Below are 27,059 nucleotides of genomic sequence, written 5' to 3'. Positions count from 1 at the left end.
ATTATTCTAAGGTAAAAAATATATAAAGTCAATGTTGTTGTCCTTATTTTTATTTTTATTTTTTGAACAGCACATTAATTCTGAAATTAATTTTGTAATTCAATATGTAACAGTATAATTACACTTGTGTCCATGTGCAGCAGTTTCCATGTCTGTCAGACAAAAATGCTTGAAATCTAGTTGCATGTCAAATAAATATCTCCTCCCTCCTGGTCTTACATTACCGACATGCCAGACTGTAATTGTTTCCTGCACATGCCAGGGCCAGATACCCTACTTCTGACTGAAAGGTCAACTAGGGTTAACCCTTTCAAGCCCTCTGAGCCACCTGGAGACCCCTCGCAGGGTCCACTTGGATTATCCCACAACTGCCTTCAGATGGGTCGCTCGCATGTTTGGGGTCGTGGGGGTCGTGTGTGTCGCCCTCCTCCTCCTCCACCCCTCCCCACTCACACACGCTGACTTGACGTCCCGAGGACTGGTGATGGAGTGCTGGTGCTGCTGGTGGTGTCGGGCATGAGAGGCAGCTTGGCACAGGCCCAGCTGACCTCTGCTGCTTCAGCTTTAGAAGGTGGCCACGCCTCTTATGGTGGGGTGAAACTTGAGGGAGGCTGTTGAGGGAGGTCAATCGACGGGGGTGGACTGAGTGACGGGAGGACCGCCTCTTGTCACCGTCAAGTGATGAATGGAGACGAGACACAATCCCGACTTCTGTGGGCCAGAATGAAAAGCCCTCGCCCTCTGATCGGCTGTCTGTGAAAGGAAACTGCTGAGTCGGACGTTTCTAGTCGGATCTGTCCTAGTCATAATTGTAGAGCGTATTATTTCCAGGGAAAGTTGCTCAGAAATATCAGCTGCAGGAAACAGTCGTGGTCACGCTGTTTGGTGAAAGGAAAGCAGACAAATGTGAAGTGTCCTGAGCGTGTGACTGTGTTTTGCGTGTCCTCACACCAGGACCGGTCTGGAAATATATGTTTATTTCTGAAAACCATCACCATCCTGGAGGCTTCCTCAGGTGACGCGGGCTGTGAGCAGCCTGGGAAATTGATTTTCCTAAGGGACCGTATTATGTTCTGGGGGCCGTCAAAACGTTTGTCTTTCTACAGTTATTTTTTCTGTGAAAACAAATTAGGAAAATTAGCCATTAATATGATGTCACAAAGTGTGATTTATATTATTATTAATCTAAATAATATTAATATAATTTTAGTTTATTTTCATAAATACAAAAATGCATGTGTTAGGGCAGTGCCATGATGAATAAATAAATAAATTGGACTACAAAAAAAATCTACAATAAATTATTAATATTGGAAGGCACAGTCACAGTTCAGAAATCTTATTGCATTACTTTCATAATAAATCAAAATACATTCAATCAGAATAGACTGGAGGAAATAAATATTCATGTCACAATGAATAAAAACTGGGAAAATTTTAAATAATATTATAAAATTAGAGGGAAAAATGATGGAAATGAAGTCTAGCACAAGCTTACTGTCTCCCCCCAAGTATTTCAAGTGACAGTGCATAAACTTGAACCTGTAAAAAACAAGCATCTTCAGATCTGTCATTGATTGACTATGACCTGTCGAGGGTCAACGGCACTGTGCCTCTTGCTGAGGGTGCTCGGCTTCTTTCAGAGGAATTGTGCCTCAGTGGAAGTGCAGGCCTTGATTCCCTTCTTGGCTTGGGAAGGTCCCTTCATCCACAGAAGGTCTCTGCGAACACATAAACAACCGTACGACGTGATGTTATTTATTATCTGAGTCGGCATCAGTGTTTTCTCTTCGCGGCATTGAACTGCAGCCACAGAAGGTGCCACAGCGAGAGTGGGATTAAAGTCAATATTTTCCCGCCGAACATGTCCCCACTACTCGGCTAATGAGTTGTGTTTAGATGAGATTTGTGGATGGATGGCTTTGCTTTGGAGGCCGAGTGACATCACTATTATTCTTAGCTTGCGGCGTACGCTCAGCCATACCGCTCGCCCTGTGGGTGCACTTAAAACCGCCGCTACCCTTAATAAAACTGGCTTGGCCCCGCGCTCGTACCGTTAGCCGCCGCATCTTTCATCGACTGCAAACCTTCTGGGACATGACAGAGTAGCGGGCTATGGCGGTGAGATGCCTTGAGCCAGCGCTTTTTGCTCTGTTCCCCGTCAGGCCGGCCGCCTCAGCAGGGCCTCAGCCCGCCTGCCAGTGGAAAGCTTTGGCCCGTGTTATCTTTGGAAAGTGTTGAGTCCACAGAAACACGGGAGCTGGGAGTCCGGTGTCAGCGAGACGTCCCGGCCTCTCGAGCCGCTAGAATGCAACAAAGTGTGTGAAAGGAGTTTTGATGGACTCACAATGTGCCAGCTGAGGCGACGTGTTGGGACACAAAGACGGATCTTCCAAGACGCTGCTTGTAGCTGACTCAGCGAGGGGGTTTTGTCGTGAGTCCCGGGGAATGTGGGACAAAGCGCCTCATATGTGGAGCCCATAGTGTAACCCAAGTCCTGGAGAAAGCAGGGCCTCATCCACTTAATGCAGGAATCCATCGCCATCAGTTCATCGACATTTTTCCCATGTTATGACCCCCGGAAAGCCAGCGTGAGCTCCGGGTGACTCCAATACATTCTGCATGTTGTGGTGGGCATGACAAATTTGCACCATTTGAAAGAGCTTTTCAGTGTTTGTCTTCTCCATTTCCGGACTTGGCAAACAGCTCAATCTAACAGCCCGACATTCTTAAAGACTCCAGCTGCACCACAAGTGTCGCAGCCACGAAACAATTCTGCTTGAAGAGTTTAGATCTCATTCTGGAGTCTTCTTTTTCAGAAACCTGCTCATCATTAACATTCTTTCATGGAGTTCAGAGCACTTAAATCTTTTTACGATATAAAAAAATGTAAAAAACATTTTCCACGTTATTATTAATATGCATTTGAAACTGTGTCCAGTTTCATATGATTGTATTTTATAAATGCACCGTTCTATTGACCATGTTTAAACTTCACTTATGCAAGGTCAGGTCACGGGGGCAGCAGCCGCAGTGAAGAGGCCCAGACTTTCCTCTCTCCTCTGGAGAAATGCAGAGGTGTTGCCAGACTGGACTGAGAGACTCATGCTGGGTCTGACCCAGGTTCTCCTCCCTGACCCTGGAGTCACCTTACCTGGCTTCAGGATGGAGCCGTGGTTCCACTCCGAGTCTCTGCGATTCTCCCAATAACACTCCCATCCCATGTGGAGTCCAGGTTTGACCCAGACGCTCCAATCCTTCAAATGTCTTTTTCCAATTAGAGAATAATGGACTCACCCGCATGTGACGCCCACCAGCTGCGTTCCATTTGTCTGATAAAGAGTGATAGTAAACCACTGACCCAAATGTGAACACAGACTCGCTCTTGTTCCACTTATTGGGAGACAGAACGCTCCATCACTGCTGGCCATGAGCTCATCGAAGGCAGGTGAACCATGTGCCGGTGTTTAAATTTAAACAAGCATCTCAAGCCTCAGCTCGGCTGCTGACTCGTGAGGACCGTGTGCCATGGTGCTCATTTATTTTCTGACCCCACACACATGTACTGCTGGTGCAGACAGGTCTCACTCGGACTCCACAGGCATCAAGCGGTCAGCAGCTGTATCAGCTCCCCCTGGCTGAATGTTTAAAAAGGAAAGCAGCCATAAATAATTTATGAGAGCAATGAATCACAAAGTAAATATAATCCTCAAACCTTTCTTAACTGCAGTCAGACAGTCGAGTGGCTCTGCGTTTCATTGTGCATCGGGAGCAAGTCTTTTTCTTTGTTTCAACATTCAACCTCGCTGGACGTCTTTCTCTTCTTCATCTCCAACTTTCTTGGTCCAACACTCTCATCTCCATGTGTCCAAACATGGGTCCTTGCTAGCTCTCTCTCCAAACCTCCTGCTAAACTTATTTCTGATCTAGTCTTTTGTCGTCCTTCCTCAACCTCAGTCTCTTCATCTCTGCCATGTTGACGTCCCACTAACTTACAGTAAGTCCCGTCCCCAGCAGGTCTTAAGTTAGCTTTTTAAACCCAACTTTAGATGCAGTGGGAAGTAGCTTGACCACTTCATTAGCATTAGCTTAACAAGCATTCAGTAATACATTAGCAGACTGTCAAAGAGTACTGTAACGAAAATGTAACAAACTGAAAACTACCGTGAATTCCTGACTTGGGAATTTCCTTGTAGTCTGAACTGTGCGGCTTTTGCGTCGCGGCTAATGTATGATTTGTTTATGTCAATCCAGCTTTATGCCGCCGAAATATTGAGCCTCGTCTCATGAACCAATGAAGTCTTTTTTTTTTGCTTGCATGTCCGCAGCCCCACCCACAGAACGAAAACAAGCGGCAGCCGCTGAGTCCGGCTGTAGTGTTGGAACTTTTGGCACATGGGCGAAAACAGCGCATTTTCAGCGCTTTAATGTCAGTGAAAGGTGTGAGGAGTTTATTGATGAGTATATTGGTGGCATGATTCGAGTACAGAACATTGCCGAGTTTGTTTTCAAAAGTAGTTTAGTCGTGACCCACCTGCAGTTTCAAGCCAGGTACACAGAAATCGCTGACCTTTCTACGGTGTAGACAGCGCCGCTGCGCCCACTGCTTATTTTTGTGAACCAAATCTATTTTCTTTCTTAAATTTAGTGGGTGTATATTATATATATTATATTCCAGTGCGCATTGTAGTCCAGAATTTACTGTATGTTGTTTTCGTCACTGCTTTTGTATCAACACCCAAAACATCGTAAACTGTAACATGAATTCTTGAGGTTTTATGAGGTCATAAAGGCGGACATCATTCAAGGTCCTTCTACCGTCACAGAAACATGGCCGCCATGGATCAATCCCTGAGTGGAAATGGAGAAAATACGTTTGATATTGTCAGTAATGTGGCCACTAGTGTGAAGTGCTGTCATCGGACAGAGGTTTGCTTCTATACACTAAAGGTAACTCGTTGGTGTGAAGTTGCCATCTGGTGACCCGGTGACGCGTTACGTAACTCGCGTCTCCCACAGAAGTGATTTTGGTTCCTCGTCGCCTGAGTGGTTTCAACTGTGCTGTGCTACACTGAAGTCCTCTGCTCCATTAACTGGTGACGTGTGGGGTTAATGGCTCCACGGTATGTGGCTGGAATCTCTCTCCCGGACCAGGATGTGATGAGAAATGTACAGTTTGCCTCTCATGAGCTTGTTTCATCAACACGGCAGCTGTAGAACTGAAGCAACACGCGTGTGATACGCTCAGAATTCCCGCCCAGCGCTGGTGAACCCATCCATGGATTTGTTTTACCTGAGAGCACAGAGGCGTTACCACCTCGCGGGGTGCGCCGCACCTGGTTCTGAGGAATGAGTTCAGTGCAGAGCTGTAGCGACAGGATGTCAACATCACATGATAAAACATGTCACTGCACACGTGTTTTTCTAGCCTCCTGGTGATGTATATGGGAGGCAATTCCATGAGATCCAATATTCCATCATATTAATATAAAGGGAATATAACAAAAGAGAAATTAATAAAGTTCAATGGTGAGTACATTGAAATACTTGCACAGCACACACTGGCACTCCATCACTGCAATAAAAACATGGCCGACATTGACCACCAACCCTGGCGTGTGTTGGGTTGTGTAATGTTGAGCAGAGTGGAAGCTGTGTGAGAGATTTACGCCGATAAATCGGTGAGGATTCGATTGTACCGGAGGGGTTCTTGGTCGTGTTGTGTAGTGTAACGGTCCGATGGTGATGACTGGTGGCTTGTTTTCAAAACCCACCATGTCATTCACTGAACGTGTTTTGGCGACTCCACATTTCCGTCTGATGTGGTCTGTGGTCCAATTATGTGGCGGTCGTCATGACAGCCAAAATAAACAGCAGGTAAAAGTCAACACCTGGGACTCTGTGTCCGACGTGTCCTCAGCTGGGCACCATTACGTGGCTTGATTCTGGGGTACAGCATAGAAGGTGACGGAACGCTGCACCACGTTAGCCGAAACACGAATTCAAATAAAGCGACTGCTTACAGGGCGCATCAATCTGGTGTGGAAAACAACTGCTCTCATGCCGCCTCGAGGGCCGCCGTGCCGCCGCCTCCTCGGCTGATGCGCTCTGTCTGTGCCGTGTGGAACCAGCATATTCCTGAAGCACATTTTATTGGCTCTTTGTTCTGGGGTTTCTGTCGCCGCTCATGGGCGATTGTGTTGCGGTGGCGCTGTTGGCCAGCTCCAGCCGAGTCGGAGGGAGGAATGCCGTGGATTGGGGTTGTCACATTCATATGAGTCACAGGGAGAGGATTCCTCAGATGCTCTTGTGACGCTGCTGCTCCACACAGTCGGATAATTCAACCTGCCTTTTTCATTTGTTTATTCATGTTGGTTTTGAGTGTGTGGACCGGTCCTGCCTCCCACCCGGGGCAGCTGGGACAGGCTTTCTCAGTGTCCGATGAATAAGAAGCACTTGATATATGATGTTTTTTTTAAACTTGAGAAATGAATCTTAAAACACTTCTGAATGTAAATATTGAAGCAGCTGAAACAAGACTATAAATAAACCAATTATTTGCTTATTTATGGCTGGTAATAAAGTAGAAAGTACTTATGATGCAAGTTTACAGTGGAGTTTTCCTGGGTACAATGTAGTCAGGCTTAACAAGACACAAATCAGTACGTTATAATGCAGAGTTACAAGCAAATATGCTGCTCATGCACGTTCAAATAGGTACTTTGTTTCTGGTGGTATGTGTTGCCTATTCTAAAGTGTGATGGATGATATCTAATATATATATTGCATTAAAATAACTGGCAGTGCCTGACATCTGCAAACACTTATGTGCAATATGTTATATACAATATGTTTTATAATCACACTACACAGAAGTAATACAGTGAAATCATTAAGTAGTTAAAAAAGAGACAGGAATTTATGTCATAAAGCGTCAGAATGATGTATGATTTAAGTGTAACCTGCTCTGTTGCATAACTGCGGGTGAAAGTGTGTTTCACACCTTCAATGAAAGGGTGCTGTTTACTAGTGAAACTGGCCTTCAGTATGGAGGATGATGACTAGAGTTTAAACAGTTGGCTCTTCACATGAGGCTCATTTGGTTTTGTTTATTTGATGGTCGTCTTCAAGAGTAACACAACATTGCCAGTGAAATGTTTAGGAATATGGAACGTGTTCGGCTCGAGTCTCGACATGGGAATTCCGAGGTTGAAAGACCAGCCATTTACCTGAGCCAGATCTGAGCTTGGCAGCTCTGATAAACATTGCAGGACTCAGGTTGACCTCACTGTCAAACAGGAACAGCTCAAGCCTCGGCGAGCACCTCTTACCTCACCAGAGCTTCCTGTGCGAGGAGGCAGCTCAGACCAAGTCCAACCCTGTGTCTGCTTATTACAGTCCCGGCCGTTTTGGCCGGTGCGACGGGTCGAGCCGCAGCGCCGCAGCTGTCACACACATATCCAGCCCTTGCTTTCCTCCTGCTCCCACCACTGATGTGGCCCAGCCAGACCAGCGACAAATGGGCCCAGACATGGAAGACGTTAAGAGAAGCTAAAAACAACATCCAAAGTACAGACTTGCTCTCCCACAAGGCTGAGACACCAAGTGTCCGCTCCGCTGCAGATCTGCACGTCAGGACTGTGGCGGGGGGCGGGGGGGACAGCGAGATGCTTTGTGGCCGCAAGTTGCTGTGTTAACATGAAGGCTAATGGGTAAAAAAGCAAATTATTGAGGTTCGGTGGTTAACCAGCGAGATATGGGAGGAGATCTGGGCACAGTGCGGCGGCAGTTGAACTCAGCTCAGTACGCGGTTTTACAAAAATCCGATTGATTGTCTTGAGACGCCACAAAAAGGGTTGGGGGGGGGGCATTCACTTTAAAATTCAAAGCGAACCATGGGAAGAAGTGTTCTCCAGAAAAGCTCAGTTGGAGAGCGACGGTTCAGGTCCTGGTGTATTTTATCGCGAGGAAGGTTCCAACTCGGAGTCAAAGGTCAGTGTTCCGTGCGGAAGACCGGTGGCATGGAGCTGCTTCTCCGTTGGGAAAACATCAGCAGGATATTTAATGTTTGTGTGTTCAGTCTGTAGAAATGAAACCAGCTGGATACCAAGTTGTGGTGATATCAGGAGTCTGCTCACTGTGGGGGGGGGTGCAGATTCAGATTAGGTGGAGCACCCTGAAGTAAAACCAAGGTGTCATGAAGTGAATTTGATGGAGAGTAACTCGAGGAAAATGGTACTTCAGAAGTCACTCTTACCACCAGGAATAAATAAAGAGTTCCACAGGGAAGGTGGACGGCAGAAGGCGACTCATCTGTAGTGATTTCTCCGTAGTTAAACACGCTGCTCAGGGACTGTACAGCCTTATCACAACTCCCGTCTGCTCCGTGACAAATATATTCAACTCCAGTTCCGCTGCCTGGACGATCAAACACCAAACAACTCGCTTGAAATCCAATCAAATAGCCGAGCCATTAGACTGAGACAAAAACAAACGCGCCTGTTTCCCCCCTCTGGATCCCATTAGGAATGTTTCAATATTTGTTCTAGTCATTGAGGGAAATGTGTGTTCTCCCTCTCTGTCTAGTTCTGACGTATGCAAATCACAGCGTTCTTACACAACAATCCATTGTTCCCGCTGCAAACACAGCTTGTGTTTGTGAGTCTGGAACTGTGTGGCGGAGGCTGCCCTGCTTATCTAACCTCACCCTCTTCTCATCTTGTCATATTTAGAGGATATCCAAGTTGTGTTGTCTGCTGTTTAGTCCTGTGGCTCTTTTGCGGACTCTTTGAGGACTTTATAGAATCCAGCTGCCTTTAGCTTGACCGGATCAGTGCCGAACCATTGAGTCAGGCGCCCTAATGGACGCAGATTCAAGTTGTTCCTCATCTCGACCTGCTTCCACCATCAGAGTAGCCCTCAAACCAAGATCAGAAATTAGACCTGAGAAGGCGTGGGGCTGAAACAGAAAGCTTCGTCTGCAGGTGTGTCAGGACTCACACACTCGGATCTGGGTCAGACCCGTTACTTTCGTGTGATTCCAACACATAAAGAAGACAGATGGGTAAAACACTTATTTGCTGAGCTCAGCGGGAGGTTGAGAAGTCTACGAGTGCGTTGATGAAAGCGGCGTTTTCGGCGTGTTTCCCGCAGAAAGGCTCCTCCCGTGATTGAGCGTAACCACTACCAGGTGTGCCTGAGGAGGGTACAGCTGGCACCGGGTCAGAACATGCTTGTGGGGGTGAGTGACGGAGGAGAACTTCAAACGCTCTGAGCTTGTTGTGATCAGGCTGAGGCTTGGCTTGTTGAGAGCCACTCCTCCTGTTGGCTGAGCGAATGTGGGTCGGCTTGTTGGGATCTCGCTGAATTACGGCCTGAGTCTGGGTTAGTCAGTCTATTATGGTTTGCTCTCGTAAGCAACCGCAGCCTTCTGTCCATGCTCCAGCTCCGACCATTGACTAGTGAAGCGTCAGTGTTAATATGATCTCCCCTCAACCATAAATGGATAATAGATGGTTATGAACAGTGATGATCAGTCCAAACCCAGTTTAAACAAATGAGCGTTTGTTTTCAGAGCAGATGGAGCCGTGTTCTTAACGCCTTACAGGCCATTTCAATCTCATGTTTTCTCTTCTTTGTCCAGAGTTGATTTGGAGGAATAGCAGATAAAGGCAACTCAACACTGTGGACGGCATCAGTATCTAAACTCCCTCAGACATGTCAGCCAATGAGGGGCGAGCGAGACGGTGTGATGTCGGCTGGTGCACTCCAGCCCTCTCATCAGGCTTTTAGCTAGAGGGCATTTCTAAACTGCAAAACATGAAAAAATGGACGCCCTCCAGCACTCAAAACCGGACGTCCTGTTTCCTCAGCAGGTCACCCCAAATGTATTATTAGTCCCTGTATAATGCCCAACTCATAGTGTCATATCACTGGTTTACATGAAATTGTGTTTCCGCCCGATAGTTTCGCCAAATATGATCCAAATTTGCAGATTCTCGAACCTTTCACAGCCGTACCTTGGTCATTGCGGTCGCCATATTTGTTTACCGCCGTAATCTACACCTCTTTACAAAAGTTCACAAAGAAAGAGACCTAAAGAGTAAAAAGCACCCACAAATGTTCCCCCAACACTGCCAGGTGGTTTTGTCTGTATATCCATAGCTGAAGATGCAGTCATGCGTGAGCTTCGCCCCCCGCCATGCAAAGAGCCTTTCCCTTCTTCCTTGGGCTTTATTACTGCCCGGCCCCCAACGCTCCCCCAGTCTAGTTAAACGTGGTAAGTGTGCAGTGGTCATAAAGAAACCAGACAGAGACCTCTAGGGGCTACTCTGGTAAAGATGCCCATTTTACACTCGGGAGCCGTCGCCAAGTTAAAATAGGTCAGTGCTAGTAGGACTGTTTACTGTCCGCCACAGTTTGGAGGTGAAATGTGTTGGTTCCAATCGGAGGTGGAAGTTGTTATCAGACTCAACGCGTGTGATGACAAATGTCTGGTTCCATCACCGGCTGCCACTCCTCCGAGCGTGTTTGGTTGTTTTTCATTCCTGTGGCCCTTGATCTCGGCTATTTTCCCCTCATCGTACGCGCCGAGATCCGATGTTGTTTGGCTAAATACAGTAAGAACACACTCAACATTCTTTGCTGCCAGGCCGTCCTCTGTAGTGCTGCGAGCCAGAACGTCTTTTGACTTGATCAGAAATTGGAGGTGTCTGAACCCAGCCTCTTCAGCCTGACACTGTCTTGCTGTTGTGATGCATGACTGGCTCCTAATGGGGGTTTTCAAAATCCTCCTGATTTGCTGTATGGTGCTCGGGCTTGTTTGCTGACTGTCAGGTATGTCTGCGCCTGCGTTTCCAGTAATATCATCGCGCCTGTTTTCCATTCCCCTTTTCAGAAGACGGTTTGATCTTCCAGGTAGAGCAATTCATCTTAAGGACCAGGGCAGAAGATGCAGAGCTAAAAATACCCTGTTTGAATTTAGCTTGTTTGTAGTTGGAGGTTAGAATCTGCCAGATTCTCAGCCTCGGCTGGGCAGTAACACTCCCTCTTCCTCCTTGACCCACACACTTTTCATGCTCCACCTCATCCTTTCTCTCACCCAAAATCACTATGTCAGCAGCAAACATCATGGTCCACGGAGAATCCCCTCTCACCAGTCATCATGTCCCTAACTGTGGCAGATGAGAGGAGCTGATCCCGAACCCGACCCTGACTCCCTCTGTCTCTCCTCCTGCACCCCCTCAGGTGCACTTCTGTGATAGATCCAGGTGAATTGCTCACATTACCCATTTGAATCTACTTCAGTTTGAGACACCAAAGGCTTTGTAATGAATAAAGATGAGCATCCTTCACTCCTCAGCTGTCAGGCCCCTCGAATCCACCTCAGTTGGGTAAACAGATGATCCCTCCCTCGCCTCCTCAACACGCAAGGTTGGAGACACAACAAGAACAAAATCCTCATCTCACATGTTTATGTTCACTCAGTCACACCTTTCTTCTTAAAATGGCATAATGCCGCAGCCAGAGGTAATGATATAGTAACCCAGTGTGTAAGTAAGTCCAAGTGTGTGAGACCAGTGACAACAGCTCTTCTCAAAATTAGACTCTACCCCCCTGGCCTCACACCTACCAGGGCAAACAACAGGTGACGGTCACGGAACTCATTCCAATTCTTTTCAGTTCTCACATGATCTAGAGAGTTTTTAGAACCAGGGAAAATGTTATCTCAGTCCTTTGTCTGAAAATATGAGCACCTTATCGTGGAGTCCGTGACTTGGCCAGTCTGCTTCGCAGTGTGTTTCTAGTTTAGGCTGAATGTATTGGAATGCAGCCTCGTGCTGATACATTCATTCCCCCCAGTTTATAGTTTTGGGGACCTGATTTTATGACCCGATCATATGTAGGGTGGAATGAAAATGAGCCTGGAAACATTGGATTTCACTCCATCTCACTGTGAGAAGTTTCCCATATGTGGTACATATTGTGTCGAATTCAAGGCTGTAAATATGAATTGTTTGTTGTGTTTTGGTCTCTGGCATGATCACGTTTGAGCCCAGTGTCGTCCAGAGAAAGGTACAAACCCTCACCTTAAGTTTGACGGTGTGGTTACCCGGTTCATCATCATCATGAGAGTGTGATGCAGATCAGGTGCTGGCTCTCTTTAGATCAACAGGTGTCACAGCTTCTCTCTCACTCACCGAAGGAACTTTGATCTGCGTCGCGGCGACGTTCCAGCGTCTATGAGATGAATTTTTCCATGTATTTTCCATTAGCTACAGACATAGTATGACCAGAATGGAAATGAGATTGTGTTGGGTCACAGCTGTGCGCCTCCACTCTGGTCTGACTGATTCCTCGTGCCGAGTCTGAAATAGATGCGGTCTGACTGTGTTGGTTGGCCGGCGCTTGAGCTAGTGCCGTTCCACACGTGTCAGGTTGTTGAGGGGGGGGGGAAAAAGGAAGGGAGCGAAGAAAAGCACTGGTCTGGAGGAGAGGAAAGTAGGTTACGGGGAAGTCGCCTGGGTCAGTCGACGAAAAGGATCTGTGTCACGTTTTCGATCACAAACTGTGGAAAGCATTAGTCGAGCTGGATTGAAGCACTGTGAAAATGAATCTGCTTCCAAATCCCTGCTTTGGAAACGGAGCCTGCTCTGACCGTGTTTCTCAGGTTGAAGAAAATGGTCATTTATTTTAAGACTTTTTAAGACCCCCCCCCCATTGTCGATCCACCACCATGCCTTTGTCTGGTCTGGTGAACAGACGCATGCTTTACTCTCTGCTCTGCTAGGTATCTGTGTCAGTGACTGAGGGGAAGCCCTGCTGAGGCGGTGAAAGCAGGCCACTGGGTAACAAAAAGGCAGAGGGAGGACAGGGGGGCGGCAGTCTTTCATGAGGGGTATCGCGAGCCCCCTCCCACCTGGTCACCGTGGAATGATTCATTAGATCCGTGAGGGGTCATGAAAGATCCATCTGTCCTCACTTCAGCCCCACTGTCATATCCATCAGCAAGTACTGTAGCATGAGCCGTCATCTCACCCGACTCTGACAGCGTCAGATCTTATCTTGACATGTGGTTAATGCAACGTTTATTAAAGAGACTTACCACATCTGTGACGCATATTAAGTGTTCTGAGCAGCGTGTTTATCCACTAAAGGCTAATAAAGTGGGATTTATTTTACATCACGCTGTAATTCAAGCCATTGTTTTCCCTCTCCATTTAAATTAGCACGAGCCAAGCCTGAGAAGAATCGGAGTTGGCTGGTTCTTCACTTCCTGTGTAATTGGAGATGACGGATAACATGACATTATACTGGATGACCTGCCGTGACACGACGTGAGATGTGGGGCTCACATGCACAGTGTTGAAACATGGTGAGCCACAAAAAAGTTGGCCATGAAGAGAGAAAAGAAAGTGAAGGAAAGATGACTTGCTGTTGAGTTTAGTGAGCGGAAGATGCTGTTGTCATGGTTGTTGCTTTGGAAGAGGAGAGTCTGACTGAAGAGGGTGAAGGTGGAGGACTTACTTGAGACTAGTCTTTTCCTCATAGCAGAGGTGTTCGATGCTGCTCTCTTGTCAAACATCCATCAAATGTAACAACAGAACTGATCAGTATCAACAGATGGGGCCATGTCTCAACACAACATTCCAGAGGAAAGTGAATCTTCTGGTTGCAGCAGATAATGGTGTATTCGAAACATCCGAAACAGGCTTGTAGCCAGAGTGGCTGAAAACAAGAGAAGTTGGCAAATTTCCCATCATCGTGCACACGTGGCAGGCTTTTAGCCAGGAGGGCATCTGGGCATCTGCAAAACATGAAAAAAATGGACGCCCGATTGTCTTCCACGGTCGAGAATCGGGTGTTCATTTTTTTCGACCACGTGGTCCCACGTTTTTGCCATCGCATGCACCATTTTGGGGTTTTCCACATCTCACAAGTCACATGACTCACATTTGATTGGTGGGACGTGTGACAAAAACTACAAAAAAATACAAAATTGGTGCCCCCTAACTCAAATCCTATCTGAAAACCTGATCAGAAACTAAAGCATCCCGGTGAGACAGAGCCCTAAAAGTTCAGTTGCCCCCTCTGAATGTCCTCCAAAATCAGTTGCAAAATGAAAGCTCCCCCTTTTCCACGAGTGACAGAGGGTGCAGTTGAGTTCGGCTCTGTTTTGTTTATGGCAGCTTCTCTGCGGTGTGTCTAGCTATTTGGTGGGTATTTGAGTGACCCACTTGTGAAAGCTGAGCCCCCTGGATCTCCCAGAAGAGTGGGGACTCTGTGCCCCACACATGGCGCTACCAGAACAACGTCCTGGAACAGCATTCAGAAGAGACACCCTGTTTCACTTTAAGAAAGACTTTCTGAATCTGAATCATCTTCTCCATATGTCCTTTATCACAACAGTCCACAGGAACACATTCATTAACGCTGACTTTGTCAACAGCAGGTTCTTCACTCTCACCTGCATTCATCTTCATCCAGCAACTGTCCTCTGGAGGACAACACCGTCCACGGAAAGCAGCTGGGAGGTGAACCGGTGAAGACGTTCTCATGCAGCAGCAGCATCTGCTGGCCTGTTCTCTCAGGCTTCATGATACGCAGCCACCTTTAACTGGTGTAGTTGGCACCGCTGGTTTCACTGGTGATCTGGCAACACATCGCTCTGCAATAGCCAGTTAAATCTTTGGACATCATCACACACACTTCAGCTTTTATTACAGCCTCCTTTTGTAAGAATCCAAAGAAGGCGATTTGTATTCTTTAAACCAGCAGGCCATTAGCAGGTGGTGACATATTAATAACGCACAGGATGGTGGTGGTGAATGGCCTCTCAAAAGTGGGGCAACTTTGAAGCATAATGGGAATATGAATCAGATTGGGTCGACCCTTGAATTTGCCTTACATGGTGCTGCACGTCGGTATCGCTCAGGTCCAACTAAATACGTCATTTTAAATGGAGTAGTGATTCAGTGCTTCATCGTCTGACTGGGGCTTGGGACAAGCCTGATATGACATATGGGTTGGCGCCACTCGAAGTGCCGGGATGGGATTTGGTCATTCGGAGATGCCGGGAGTTCCACAGCAGGGGGTGTTGATCCGAACGGACCTCGTCACACTTCCTTCCTCTCATCCATAAACACATAAATCCCTGCTCCTGCGCAGCCTTTTCATACCTGCGGCAGATGTGGATTTACTCCTCGGCGATGCTGCTGTCAGAGGCTCCACCCGCCTTCTGGGCCATGGATGGAACTGAATGCAGAAAACATTCCAGCAGAATACCTTCTGAGTCGTAAATAAAAAGCCTCTCGTTTGAGATAAGAAACTTAAGTGGAGGATGAGGTGTCTGAGTCACAGTTTCAGCTCGCTTTGTTAACATCTGAACTACACAATATCCCGCCAAACACGATCTTCACGATGACAATTCTGCGTCTCAGATGAAGTCGTTGAACTCTCGCTGCATTGGACTTGCACATGTGAACATGGCGGGACCGCGACGGCACGCCGCACTCTCCTGCTCCGCGGCGTTCGACAGCCGACACCGCCGTGTGACAGTTGTGTCTGGATAAATAAATTCTTGTGTGTGGATCAATAAATTCTAAAACGGTCAAAGTATTAGTCAAATCTTCAATAAGGCAGTGAAAAACAACCATTTTAGGAGAGAGAATTGTGAAAAGGTTTTTCATCACACAAGACAAAGGACTGACGGTTTGTATCATGACGTGGAGAATAGAATATGACAAAATGATCATTTCTTCACATGATTTCTAATATTTCTTCAATAGCATCTAGGAACTGGTCCATAGTTCAAGTCAACTGTTCAGAGACATGAGATACAGCAGACAGATTTAACCCCTAAATCAAGCTGGCAGAGCAGCCTGTCAGACATGAGTGGGTTCTACCAGAGACGTGAGACATTGAATTTCTCATCTTTACACTTAGTTCACTATTATATTTAAACATAAACAACTAATAAGTTTCAAGAGAGACTGTAGTGTCCAACACATGGAGTAGAATGAACGTGTATTTATCGTGAGAATTATCGCAATAGCTGTTTTGTCCATATGGCCCAACCTTAATCTGAACCCAGTTGCCCTCAGTCTATTGTCTGAGAAGGTCTTGTTTGAATGTGGGTCTCTGGAACTCATCAAATATGGGTCACTCCACGTCTAGAAGGAGCTGAAGCCTGCCGCCAAAATATTTTCTGCTCATCAGCCGAAGGGATTTAGTCCTTGGCCGAAGAGGCCGTGGAGGACGCTGAATGGAGGTCTGTTCTGCTGGATCCCGAGCGGAGGCTCTCATCTGTGTTTCTCACACTTCAGGACAGGATTAGCGGCAGCTGGTTGCAAAGATGAGGAGCTCAAGTGTGTGGCTGCCTCCTCTCTCATGCTCATCTGAAGTCAGTGTCTGTGCAGTTTCTAAGAACATGATGGAGGGCTGCTCTCGGAATAGTTACTCGTAGTTAGTTGGTCTAACATGAGTGGTCCAAAACACCTCCACACAGATGAACTATTCAACCTCCAGCCAGGAGGCGAGAGCCTTCAGCTCCTCAGTGAGAATACAGAGGCTGTCAAACTCATTTCAAGAGTTTGTATCTGTGATTTTGGTGAGTTCCCGAAGCCTTTTTCCCACTGACTGATTGAAGTTTCAGCCTGTAAAGTCCAACTTTTCTGGTCACGCTGGCCTCAGGTCCGATGGCCTTTTACAATGGGAACAGATGGAGAGCCGTCTCCGAGTCCATGAGTACATTGGGTAAACTGCCATGAGCTCTTGACTCGCGTTTGGTGACCCATTCGTCCATCCATCCATCCATCAATCCATCCATCCGTCCATCATCCATCTGTCCGTCTACCCATTCAGCCTTCCATCCATCCACCCATCCATCCGCCCGTCCATCCATCATCCATCCATTCAGCCTTCCATCCATCCATCTACCCGTCCATCCGACCATCCATCCATCCAAAGGTTTTCCCCGGAGGTCCAGACTGCTGAGGGAATACCAAGGCATTCCAAGCCAGCCGAGTCTCTCCAAAGTCTTCTGGGTCTGGCCCAGGGCCTCCTCCCGGACGGCGCATAAAAACATACCCAACCCACCTCGACTGGCTTCCCTCAACGTCTCTGCCGCTCCCTGATGGACTGACCTCCTCCCCTTGACTCCAAGCCAACCACCACCTCACACAACCACCTCATTTTCATGTCTGTCTTGTTCACCCCCCAAAATCCATGAGCAGATCAGGAACGTAGATCAATTGAGAGCTTTTTAGGCTCTGGTCTTGACTCTGCATTGATCGTGTCCATCCTTTCAGGTGGGACGATATTTGTGCTTCATGGATCCATTTTACTTCAGTGACCCACGTTTTTGCTACTCACACCAAAGGAATAATTCCTTATCAAAATACGGTGCCATTTGTTCCGTGGCCTCTGATCTGCACAAAGAAGAAATGACAGTGTTGATTCTGCAGTGTCACATCACATCTGAAGGTTATGCTGTATTTATTATCCTTGGGAGGGACCAGGTTTGCTCTGCTCACCAGGACCTTCCTGGTGAGCAGAGCTCACACGCCTGCAATGCTGCATCTGCAGAGGCTGCTTCTGCTGAGTCACAGTGCGGGAGGGCTCCACAGCGCCGCTCATTGGCTGACTGTGGTCACTGCAGGCAGGCTGGAAAAGATGCTCGCCCGCATCAGTGGAATCACGCGCCCTCCAGCAATATCTCGAGTTTCCACATCTGATTAGCGAGCGGGAGCCAGCGTGGTCTTTCTGCCATGACTGTGTATTAGCTTGTAGCTACAGATACGGCTTTGTCAGCAGGAAACATCCACTGTTGGCTAATTCGCCGCAGATGTTGCTCCTACTGTTCGTCTCCTCTGACTCCGTCTCTCACGGGATGCTCTGCATTTGTACTGGCCACAAGATGTCGAGTCAAAGAATGATTGAAAACAATCTGTTTCATTTCTCCTCTTGTCTCCCTCTCTCTCTGCAGAAAAACTCTACAACTCAAACGGCCGAGAGCTGCGCCGAGCACTGTTTTCTCTCAAACAGATTTTCCAGGTAAACAGAACCTTTTTTTGAACAATCTCCGCTCTGAAGGAGGCGACATCCATGGTTGTAAACAAGTGAGGGTTTTTTTTTTCCTTTTTGTCTGAGACAGTTTGCCTTCGTGGCAGCAGTTCTGGGTCCAGGTCTGGTCGGACTTCTCACACTGTGCTGGCCTGGCAGGCGAAGGAGGGGGGGAGGCTGAGGCTCAGAGGGAGAGAAAGCAGAAGACAGTAACGCCGGCTGCGAAAGACTCTTATAAAGAAAAGAAAAACTCTTATAAATAGAACTCACTTGACACTGATCTACGGCTGTTTTCATCCACTTGTGAGTTCAAGAAGGCGAACCTTCCTGCAGAGAGAAGAGCTTTGCTGACTGTCGGATGGTGTTAACCGCCGTCTTCCTCTCTGTCCCCACCGGGCAGCAGAAGTCGCCCTGTCCGCTCTTAAATAACACAGATGTGGGAGACGCAGGTGGTTTTGTCATCATATGAGGAATACGGTGGAATGAAACTGGAGTCTATTTAAACAAGTTACAAAGCTGAGTTCGGAGGTTCCCTCGCGGAGGAGAGGGAGGTTCAGGAAGGTGTTTGTCTCCGTTCATGTTCTTAAAGACAGCGAAGACGGCTGTGAGGTTAGCAGAAGCAGAGAGATGAGGTGAATGAAGGGCTTGGGAATCCAGATGAAAGTTCAGGTTGAGTGAAGCTTGTGTTGGTGGGAAGAAATAGTGTTAGTGGTGCCTTCACTGACCTCATCATTTAGCATTTAGTTTTATTGTTTTGTAAAATATTCGCATTTACTTCTCATTTTATTATAATATTATTTTTGTTTTATTCAAAGTCCCAGTTTTTTAACATCACCCAATATTCTCTTATTTTTGTTTGTCTAGCTGCGCAGTTACCATTTATAATAATTGTGAATTATTTTGTTGGGCAATTTGCCAAGTTATATTTTCATATCTTCACACAAGAGTAGCTTCCACTAGTTTCCACAAGTTGTTTTCTTAGTTATAAATGAATGGATTCCACGGCAGGATTGTCCAAAGTGAAGCCAAGGGGCCATTTGTGCTGATAATACAGGTTCTATTCTGAGTGTCTGCCGGATGGCTGAGGTCCAGGGTGGCTGGAGCTCATCTCCTGAGGCTGAGTCTAGCCTCGCTACTCACTTCAGCCACTCTTATCCTCAAGGTTTCAGTCACTACCCGAAGTTCATGACCTCAGGTGAGAGCAGGGATGTTGCTCGAACGGCAACTTCAGGTCAGATTTCTGGATCTGAAAGACTCATTTAAATGAATTATTCCGATGCCTACTGCATTAGTTTGATCATTTTAAGCCTTTTTTTATGCTGTTTTTTTGTGTACGTTACAGCAACCTCCCTCTTATTATGATATCTTATCAGTAACATTTTGTTTATTGATCTGTCGGCAGGATGATAAAGACCTGGTGCACGAGTTTGTGGTGGCCGAAGGGTTGACGTGTTTAATCAAAGTTGGAGCCGAAGCCGACCAGAACTACCAGAACTACATCCTCCGGGGTGAGTCCGTCCACGAGGTGCCGTTTCTCTCTCTTCCCTTTGTAGCACCAGCGCAGCCAGGATGTTATTAATCAGTGCTGTAACACGCTCCCTGCCATAAACCCATCCAGAACCACATGTGTTTACACGCTGCATGTAAATTGATGACTGCGCTGTATGACCTCCTCGCACTCTCACTCACCGTGTGTATAAACACTCTCAAACGTGTGGCAGGTAATGTGCAAGTTTGGCCGCCGCTGAATTTATCGCTCTCACTGTGATGTCCGGGCCGGGTCAGATGTCTGAGGACACCAGAGGAGCAAAGGTTTCGTAGTGCTCTCCGCAAGGTTGCCAGCTTTTACTGCCCGCTGGGGGTAGCTGGGCGATGGGGGGGTGTCAGGATATTGCAGACCGTTAAACTAATTTCCCTTTCCACTTTTTCTCCACCAGTCTTCCATCCCATGTTGAACCCACCTATGAACCAAGTTTGAGCAGGCCTGGGCAAAGTGTGGCCCGGGGGCCATATGCGGCCCTTTGCCTGTGTTTTTGTGGCCCTCGTGCGGTCAGGCTGAAACTATACAGCTGATCGTCATTTTTCTTTCTTTTTTTTTGTCCTGTTTCCTTTTTAGCCATTACTGATTCAACAGTAAATACAGCAATTTAGTTTCTTCTTTTAATTTGTCATTTCAGTATTTTCCTCAAAATGTGTTGAAAGAAAATTCAAAATACATTTTGAAATAAATTGCCTTTTTATCTTAGGTGTTCGGTCCATAGTTTTATTATGTTTTATATTCAAATAAGAGGCATGTAAAATAATGTTTTATACGTTTCATGCCACATTTACGCTTCTTAATATCCTTGCTTCCATTGAATATTTAATGGTTCATTTCGTTTTTGTCACGTTTGGCAGTCTTCGCCGCCTTTCCTTTGGCATGGTGGCCCCTCCCAGCAGTCACAGTTTATAATGTGGCCCTTTAGGAAATTTAGCCGCCCACCTCTGCTCTATAGGTTACTGTAATAGCGGTGTACAGTGTCGAGACTTGAGTTTGTACAGACTCATGATGGAAAGAAGCATGTGAGCACCATGTCAACGTGTGTCCCCAAACAAGTTAAAAATCTAAAATCTCAATCTGGTGAGCAGCTTGGTGCCAAGTGAGGGTTTTCCCCCTGTTATTAAAAGTGACCCACTTTCTGAGGGTGGACAGCCACACTCTTACAATGGAATGTTTTTGAAATTTTGAATATGGAAGGACAGACAGTCAGATAGTTAGTTAGATTTTTAATATCCACTGTGAACTAAGCTAAGCTAACGGCTAGTCTATGTTTCTGCTGAGTCTGTCACATCTTTGGAGCAACAGCTGCCAGTGTTTGCCTGACTGAAACTGTATCAAGTGCTAACTTTGTGCTTCCAGTATCACGCTCCCTTAAGTCCAGTTAACCTGCTTTCGCTCTTGACCCCATTTCTGCTGACCAGAGGAGGAAATTCTGCGTGTATGTGGATGTCTCTCCCTCGTGAGCCATGTGTTTTTGGTCGTGTAGGAGAGCAGATGCTGAGCTCCACAAACGTCTGTAGCTCTGGCTGCGGGAACACATCTGAAGTGATCACACGTGCACACAAACAGTTCATCTGATCACTTATTATTTCTGTCCCTGAAGTTAACATCTGTTCCGAGCCCAGAGCTGAACGCACATCTGTCTCCATCATTTGGTCTGCGTTACTCCTCTGACATTTTTCAGATTCTTGAATGAATGTTTGAAGCACACGGAGCAATTTCTATTTCTAAACATGTAGATCTGCATGCGTGCTATAATGTCTGTCAAACCCAGGCTATTTTCCCAAACTGCCTCCGTGAGGGCCTCTCACACCTGGATCCGTGGACTTCTTGAACTGGACTTACCCGGCTGAAGGCTCGGAGGGAGGGGGGCACCTATTTATCACCCCATCAGTGGGAACAAGCATGAAGTCACTCTCTGTGATGGCCCTACAAGGCGTCCACTATTAGCATGAGAAACAGTCCTTATGGCTCATTCGCTCAATTGGTTTTAAGTAATGGAATAAATGGCGAATCACACGCCACACGTGTTTGTTTTTAATGCAAATTGTGGTCTGCAAAGGTCGTCATTTGCTTCGGCTCCCTTGAGATTTGAAGCACAAAGACGTCTGAAGTTACTTTTAAAGTGGACTTTTCCAAAGTTCATACACCTTTACACTCACATTCACAGTTAATATGAGGATAAAAACAGTGAATATCAATTAATATATCTGTAATACACATTCCTACAACCCTGATATACTAATGTCTTATTTAGGCGCCAAATGATTCAGTCCTGGCCTCAGTCTGTGTTTACGTACCAACAGGTGTTAGAATTTAATGTTAAATTTCATATGAAATATAAGTTCTGTGATCAACTGCATTCATCTCTCTGTCAGCAAAGTAACTCAAAAATGGATGAACGAACTTGCGGAAATATTCGTGTTTAGACGAGGAACAGATGAAGACGTTTTGCTGGCGTCCAGGATTAGCATGTGGAGCCAGGAATCCTCGGAGGTTTTCGTCGCTCTGCGGCTCACACTTCTTCGTGGGACTGAGTTCCATAAGGCTACTGCCACCTGCTGTCTGACTGAGCTCTTTGCTATCAATGACGTTTAAATTCTCATGGCAAACTCAGAGTATGGCTGCTTATTTATCACTCACCTGCCGAGGCCGACATCTTTTCATGGCCAAATGATTTTTCATAGACTGAGACCATTACACAAACGGAAACCGTTTGTCTAAATGAAGACGAAGGTCTCTGCTGTTGCTGATTCATGCTCGTGGCAAATCAAAGAAAACATAGAAAGTACTGTGGGAAGGGAAAGCTTCCATTTCTCTCTCTGTCGGTGTAAAGCTGTCTCCGTCTGCAGCCGCCATTTTGAGGCCATAAGTTATAGCACCTTCACTGCCTGGTTTCCAGAGTTAGAACCTCGGAGGGAATAAGAGATGTGCACTCCTCAAGTGTTTCATTGCCTCTTAAAACAGTCGAAGGCCTGAGCAGCTGCTTTTTCTTTCACAGAGCAAGCACTGATACACAAAGCCTTTTGTTTTGGAGAAATGGGGTCAGTTTTTATGGTGTTTTGTGCTTGGTCTGGTTGATGGTCAGCGCACTCCCACCTCGCTTGCTAATGCACTTGCAAGATTGGTTAGCAACAGTAGTGAGAGCCAAAGATTTAAGATTTAGTATTTAAACCCATTGCATTAAATGAGGGATGGAGAGGGTCGGATGTAGATAGATGGGTCTGGTGGTCAGCCATGTTTGTTTACGTCCACCCCGTATAGTGTTCAAGTGACACTGCACTGTCTGTTATACATTTAAATCATGGCAATTTGGACATTTATGAATGGATTCAGAATCGTTCACGTCTGAGTCGTGACCCTCGGTGGCCATATTTGTGGACACATGAGCGTCGCACACGAGGAGAGGGATTATGATGACGCACATGCCGCGTGGAGGTATGAGCGAAATGGCTTTCAGTTGCTAAAGTCAATATCAGCGCAGTAATAAGCTATACATCGGACTCCATCCTGTCGTGACTAGAATCGGCTTCTGGAAGCTACTATGTAGGGAGTGGAGGAGCGAGTGGCAGTAGTCCTGTGGTCCAGAACTGCGGGTCAGATGGGGACACATCCTCCTGATGCTGTGAACCAGCAGCTCTCCGGCACACGAGCCAGCTCCTGGAGAAAGAAAATAATGATAGAAAATTGTCCGCACAATTTTACTGCTCCATGACTCCTCGAACTCTTTCAGAGATGAAGTCATGTGGTGGGATATTTGTTTCATCACGCTTTCTTATTTTCGTCAAGTTATATTCCGGAGAACCCCACGCTCGAGTTGAAATCTCGCTCTATGGTCAACTTTCAATACCCTCTGGCTTAGTTTTATTCACTCACGCACGCCAGGTTGCAACACAACAAAGAAGACTTTAAATGGAAACTTAGACTTGCAGAGTGTTTAGAGCTTTGTGTTAAACACCAAGTGCCTGATGTTTAAAACTCCTATAAAGCTCAGAGTAACCTGCCTGACCTACATTCTCCTGAAGCCTCTCAAAAGTAGGTTTGAGTTAAACGTATAAAGCCAATTAAAGTTTCGTATCTGACCTCCAGGTCTGATGCGTAAACTATAATGAGGGGGAAAATGTGATTCTAGCTGCAGTGCGGCAGAACAGCGTTGGAGTGGCTTTATGGCTGATTCCTGGGAGCTGACTGTATTCTGGGAGCGGGTTCAGCACCGGCTGGCCAGAAGCAGAGCGAATCGCACCGCGGCTCTCTGAAGAGCTGTAAGAATTTACAGCAGCTCATCTTTCAGTTTGCTTTATAAGTGGCTGGATGTTATGTGGAAGCTTTCCTCTGCAGCGATTTCCCCGCTCGGATAAGCAGCAGGAGCCCGGTGCCAAAAACCCGGCGTGGCTTTAAATGCCGCCCCTGGGTTGAATCATCGTAAAGTTCCTCTTCCAGTTTACTGTTTGTTTCTCATTTGGGGACGCGTTTGCATTTTGTTAATTGTCCTTGGCACCCCCTCGTCTGGCGGCGAGCGGCCGAGCGATTTGTTCATAAACGTAGCATGACCCATAAACATGTCTTTAGAACCAGAGAGAGACGTGAGTCAAAAGGCAATTAAAAGCAGGAAGTGAGACGCTCACGTTCCGCAACCAGAAATCGTCTAAGTCTAAGTGGTGTATTTACAGAAACAATTGTCTCCCGTGAGAGGTAATGGTTGGTTCTGTGTGTCAGAGCGGTCGTTGACCTGTTTGTTGACAGCACGGTGGTCTCAGTAAGAGCCGTTTGAAAACCCCAGTTTAGAAGTCAACCTGAGTCCTGTCTGTGTGGCTTGTTCTTCTTGCTCTTGTGTGGTTTCCTCAGGGCACCGCAGTTTCCTCCCGAAAACACGCAGCGACTGATGCCATCAGTGCTGTGTGCGTGCTTGACTGTATGTGCAAAACTGGAAGCAAACATCTTTTAAGTCAATTGGACTTTATTTTATCTTGTTATTGAAATTATTTTTGTGTCCAGATTTGTGCTTCTTTTGTGTGGGATGCCATGACAATGAAACAAGTGTGGAAATATAAATATATGTGTAAAAATTGTTCCATATATCCATGTTGTGTTGCTACTTTTATTTCCAAGGGATGGAACTCTCATCTTTCTGGATCATTCTATTTATGTTTCCACATTTCTGCATTATTCCCTCACTGCTTTTTTCCGCTTTTATTTCCCTTTATTTGCATATTTATGTCAGTCTGGTATTGAATGTTTTTTGGACATTTTTCATGATTATATATATTCACTATATAATTCGCTATTGATAAGTAAGATGAACTTTAAGCAGGGACTTGAAGTTACAAATGATATAGAGCTGAGAGCTCCAGTGTCAGAAGAGGTCAGCTGACCAAACCAGGAAGTCAATTTTGGACACCTTTCCGTAACCCTGTGAACACAAACATGAACGTCGTCTGACCTACATTTGAAACATCTCAATGAGCAGAGGGCGATAAAGCTGGTTTGAAGTTCTCGGGGAGGTGTGTTGCGATGGCTCGGCGGATCTTGCTAGATAAGGATGATGGAGGTGTGAGGCGGTGCTGCCACCCGCCGTCCTCCTCAGCTGCTCGGGGAGCAGCACCTTCCTGCACATTCCTGGAGGAGAAAAGATAATTGCTGCGGTTCGAGGGGCCTTTAGAAAACACTTCGGTTCAAACCAGGGAACGAAGTCCTGCAATCACGGCGTCTGCTTCTCCTCTTGTTTGAGCCAGTGTACGTTAAGTATGGAGAGAAATGGATGGTGAGAGGCGCGCGGTGTTGCCAAGGGCCTCATTGAACACTTCCAAGTTTCTTTCCATATAAATCTTTCTCCCTCTGCTCTCCCTTCCCGTAATGACTTTCATTGAACTTGTAATCACTGCGCTTTGAAGGCGGCTCGTTGTGGCTCTGTGACATGCAGGCTGGAGGCCTGAGCCATGTTATTGTTGTACTTTGTGTGAGATATCCTCGAGCTGCTTGTGATTACTTGAATGGAGGCCCACATTTTTGGCTGCAGATCAGCGCTGGGAGTGGAGAGGCGTCCTGTACGCTTTCACATGCTCTTCCTATTAACCCTCCGCCGACGTTATCGATGAGAGCGGGGGAGAAAACAAATCCCAGGTTTTAGTCTGCGCCGCGTGTTGTCAGCGAGGAGGAAGTCGACCACCATTTGTTCACACTTTTCGAGCCGGAATCGCTGCTCGCTTTTTTAGCTCGCAACGTTCCAGGGCGGTTTCATGAGTCATTTATTCAGGCGTGTGTGGAAATTCAATTTGCAGTTCAGGGCAGTAATTGCTCTCCAAGCAATTAGATGTTTCCTTTAAAATACTTCTGACAAACTGGTTTCCACAATGAACTGTAATTTTCTTTCTGTAATAAGGTTGCTGCGTGACGCTAGCTAGCTCAGCGCTACTGTCGAGGAGCTCTCCCCGAACAATGTGATGCTACCATGTTTGCATGCACAGAGTAGTTGGACTGAAACTAGAGTTTGATGGAGTCGGATCACCGTCTTGGCGTCAATGTGCCTGCAGGTAGTGACTCCAGGAATAATGACTCCTGCTCGTCAGTAGGTGGCGCTTTAGACCAGCTTTCACTTGACCTCTTATCAGGTTCCTACAGTTGAAGCCCCATTAAACATTAAACACAGCCACTTTGTGGCCTGAAAACAGACACAAATAAGACAAAGGTGACTGATGTTAATGTGTAAAAACTATTTCATTCAGTTATTTTTGCTATTTTAAGTTGAGCAATCTCACATCTTAAATCCTTGTCTTTGTTTACGTATTATGGGTCATTATTTATTTTTTTTTGCTGTGTTGTGTGAAAGCTTGTGACTTGTTTTTTGTCTTTTTACATATACTGTTTTGTGGATGTCTTTGATGTTTGTTTTGTGTCTTTGATGTATTTGCTGCGTGTCGTTGTTGTTGTTGGCTGCTGTGACGTGTTGAATTTCCCTATTGTGGGACTACTAAAGGCCGTCTAACCTTATTCGGGGGAGCAGTCTGGGATATGAGTATTCTGGCTGCTTGACTCGACTGCTGCCCCCTCGACCCCGCCTTGATAGATTTGCCTGTCAATGGCAGATATTTCTGGAGCGGTTGTGTCCATCCACTCTCTTCATGCCTGCGACTAAACCATCCTCTAACTTAGTCCTTCTCAAATAGCGGGATGAGAAAGAGAAAATGTTGTGTAGGCAGTGACTAAATCCTAATCCAAATGCAGATGAATGTGTGGACAAACTTCAGATGTGAAGCACCTGCTCATCATGCTGCCGCCGCCACTCGTCTGTCAGCAGCAGTCGCATAGTAGCGAAGCTGAAGTCAGCGTGGGGGGAGAGAGTGGGGGGGTCGCGTGCTGACGGAGGGGGTTAATCATGTTTTCATAAACAGGCTGTGATGTGGTGGTCCCTGATAGACTGCACTGTGCCGGACTGTGAGGAATGTTGCTGCTTGACATG

At 46.5% G+C, this 27,059-nt stretch overlaps 1 protein-coding gene across 3 annotated transcripts in view; it reads left to right on the top strand.

Moving 5' to 3' along the window:
• The window catches only part of fhod3b (formin homology 2 domain containing 3b), a 64,479-nt gene that overhangs the window by 19,716 nt on the left and 17,704 nt on the right, over positions 1 to 27,059 (top strand). For all 3 annotated transcript variants that reach the window (XM_053887243.1, XM_053887242.1, XM_053887241.1), the window contains exons 4-5: positions 17,987 to 18,054; positions 19,466 to 19,571. In XM_053887243.1, the coding sequence (XP_053743218.1) occupies positions 17,987 to 18,054; positions 19,466 to 19,571 (174 nt within the window). The remainder of the gene's footprint in view (positions 1 to 17,986; positions 18,055 to 19,465; positions 19,572 to 27,059) is intronic.

Source organism: Synchiropus splendidus, chromosome 15 (genome assembly GCF_027744825.2).
Source record: "Synchiropus splendidus isolate RoL2022-P1 chromosome 15, RoL_Sspl_1.0, whole genome shotgun sequence".
In the NCBI taxonomy this organism is placed as follows: domain Eukaryota; kingdom Metazoa; phylum Chordata; class Actinopteri; order Syngnathiformes; family Callionymidae; genus Synchiropus; species Synchiropus splendidus.
The sequence above is the reverse complement of the archived record's forward strand: the minus strand, read 5'-3'. Positions and strand labels throughout refer to the sequence as shown.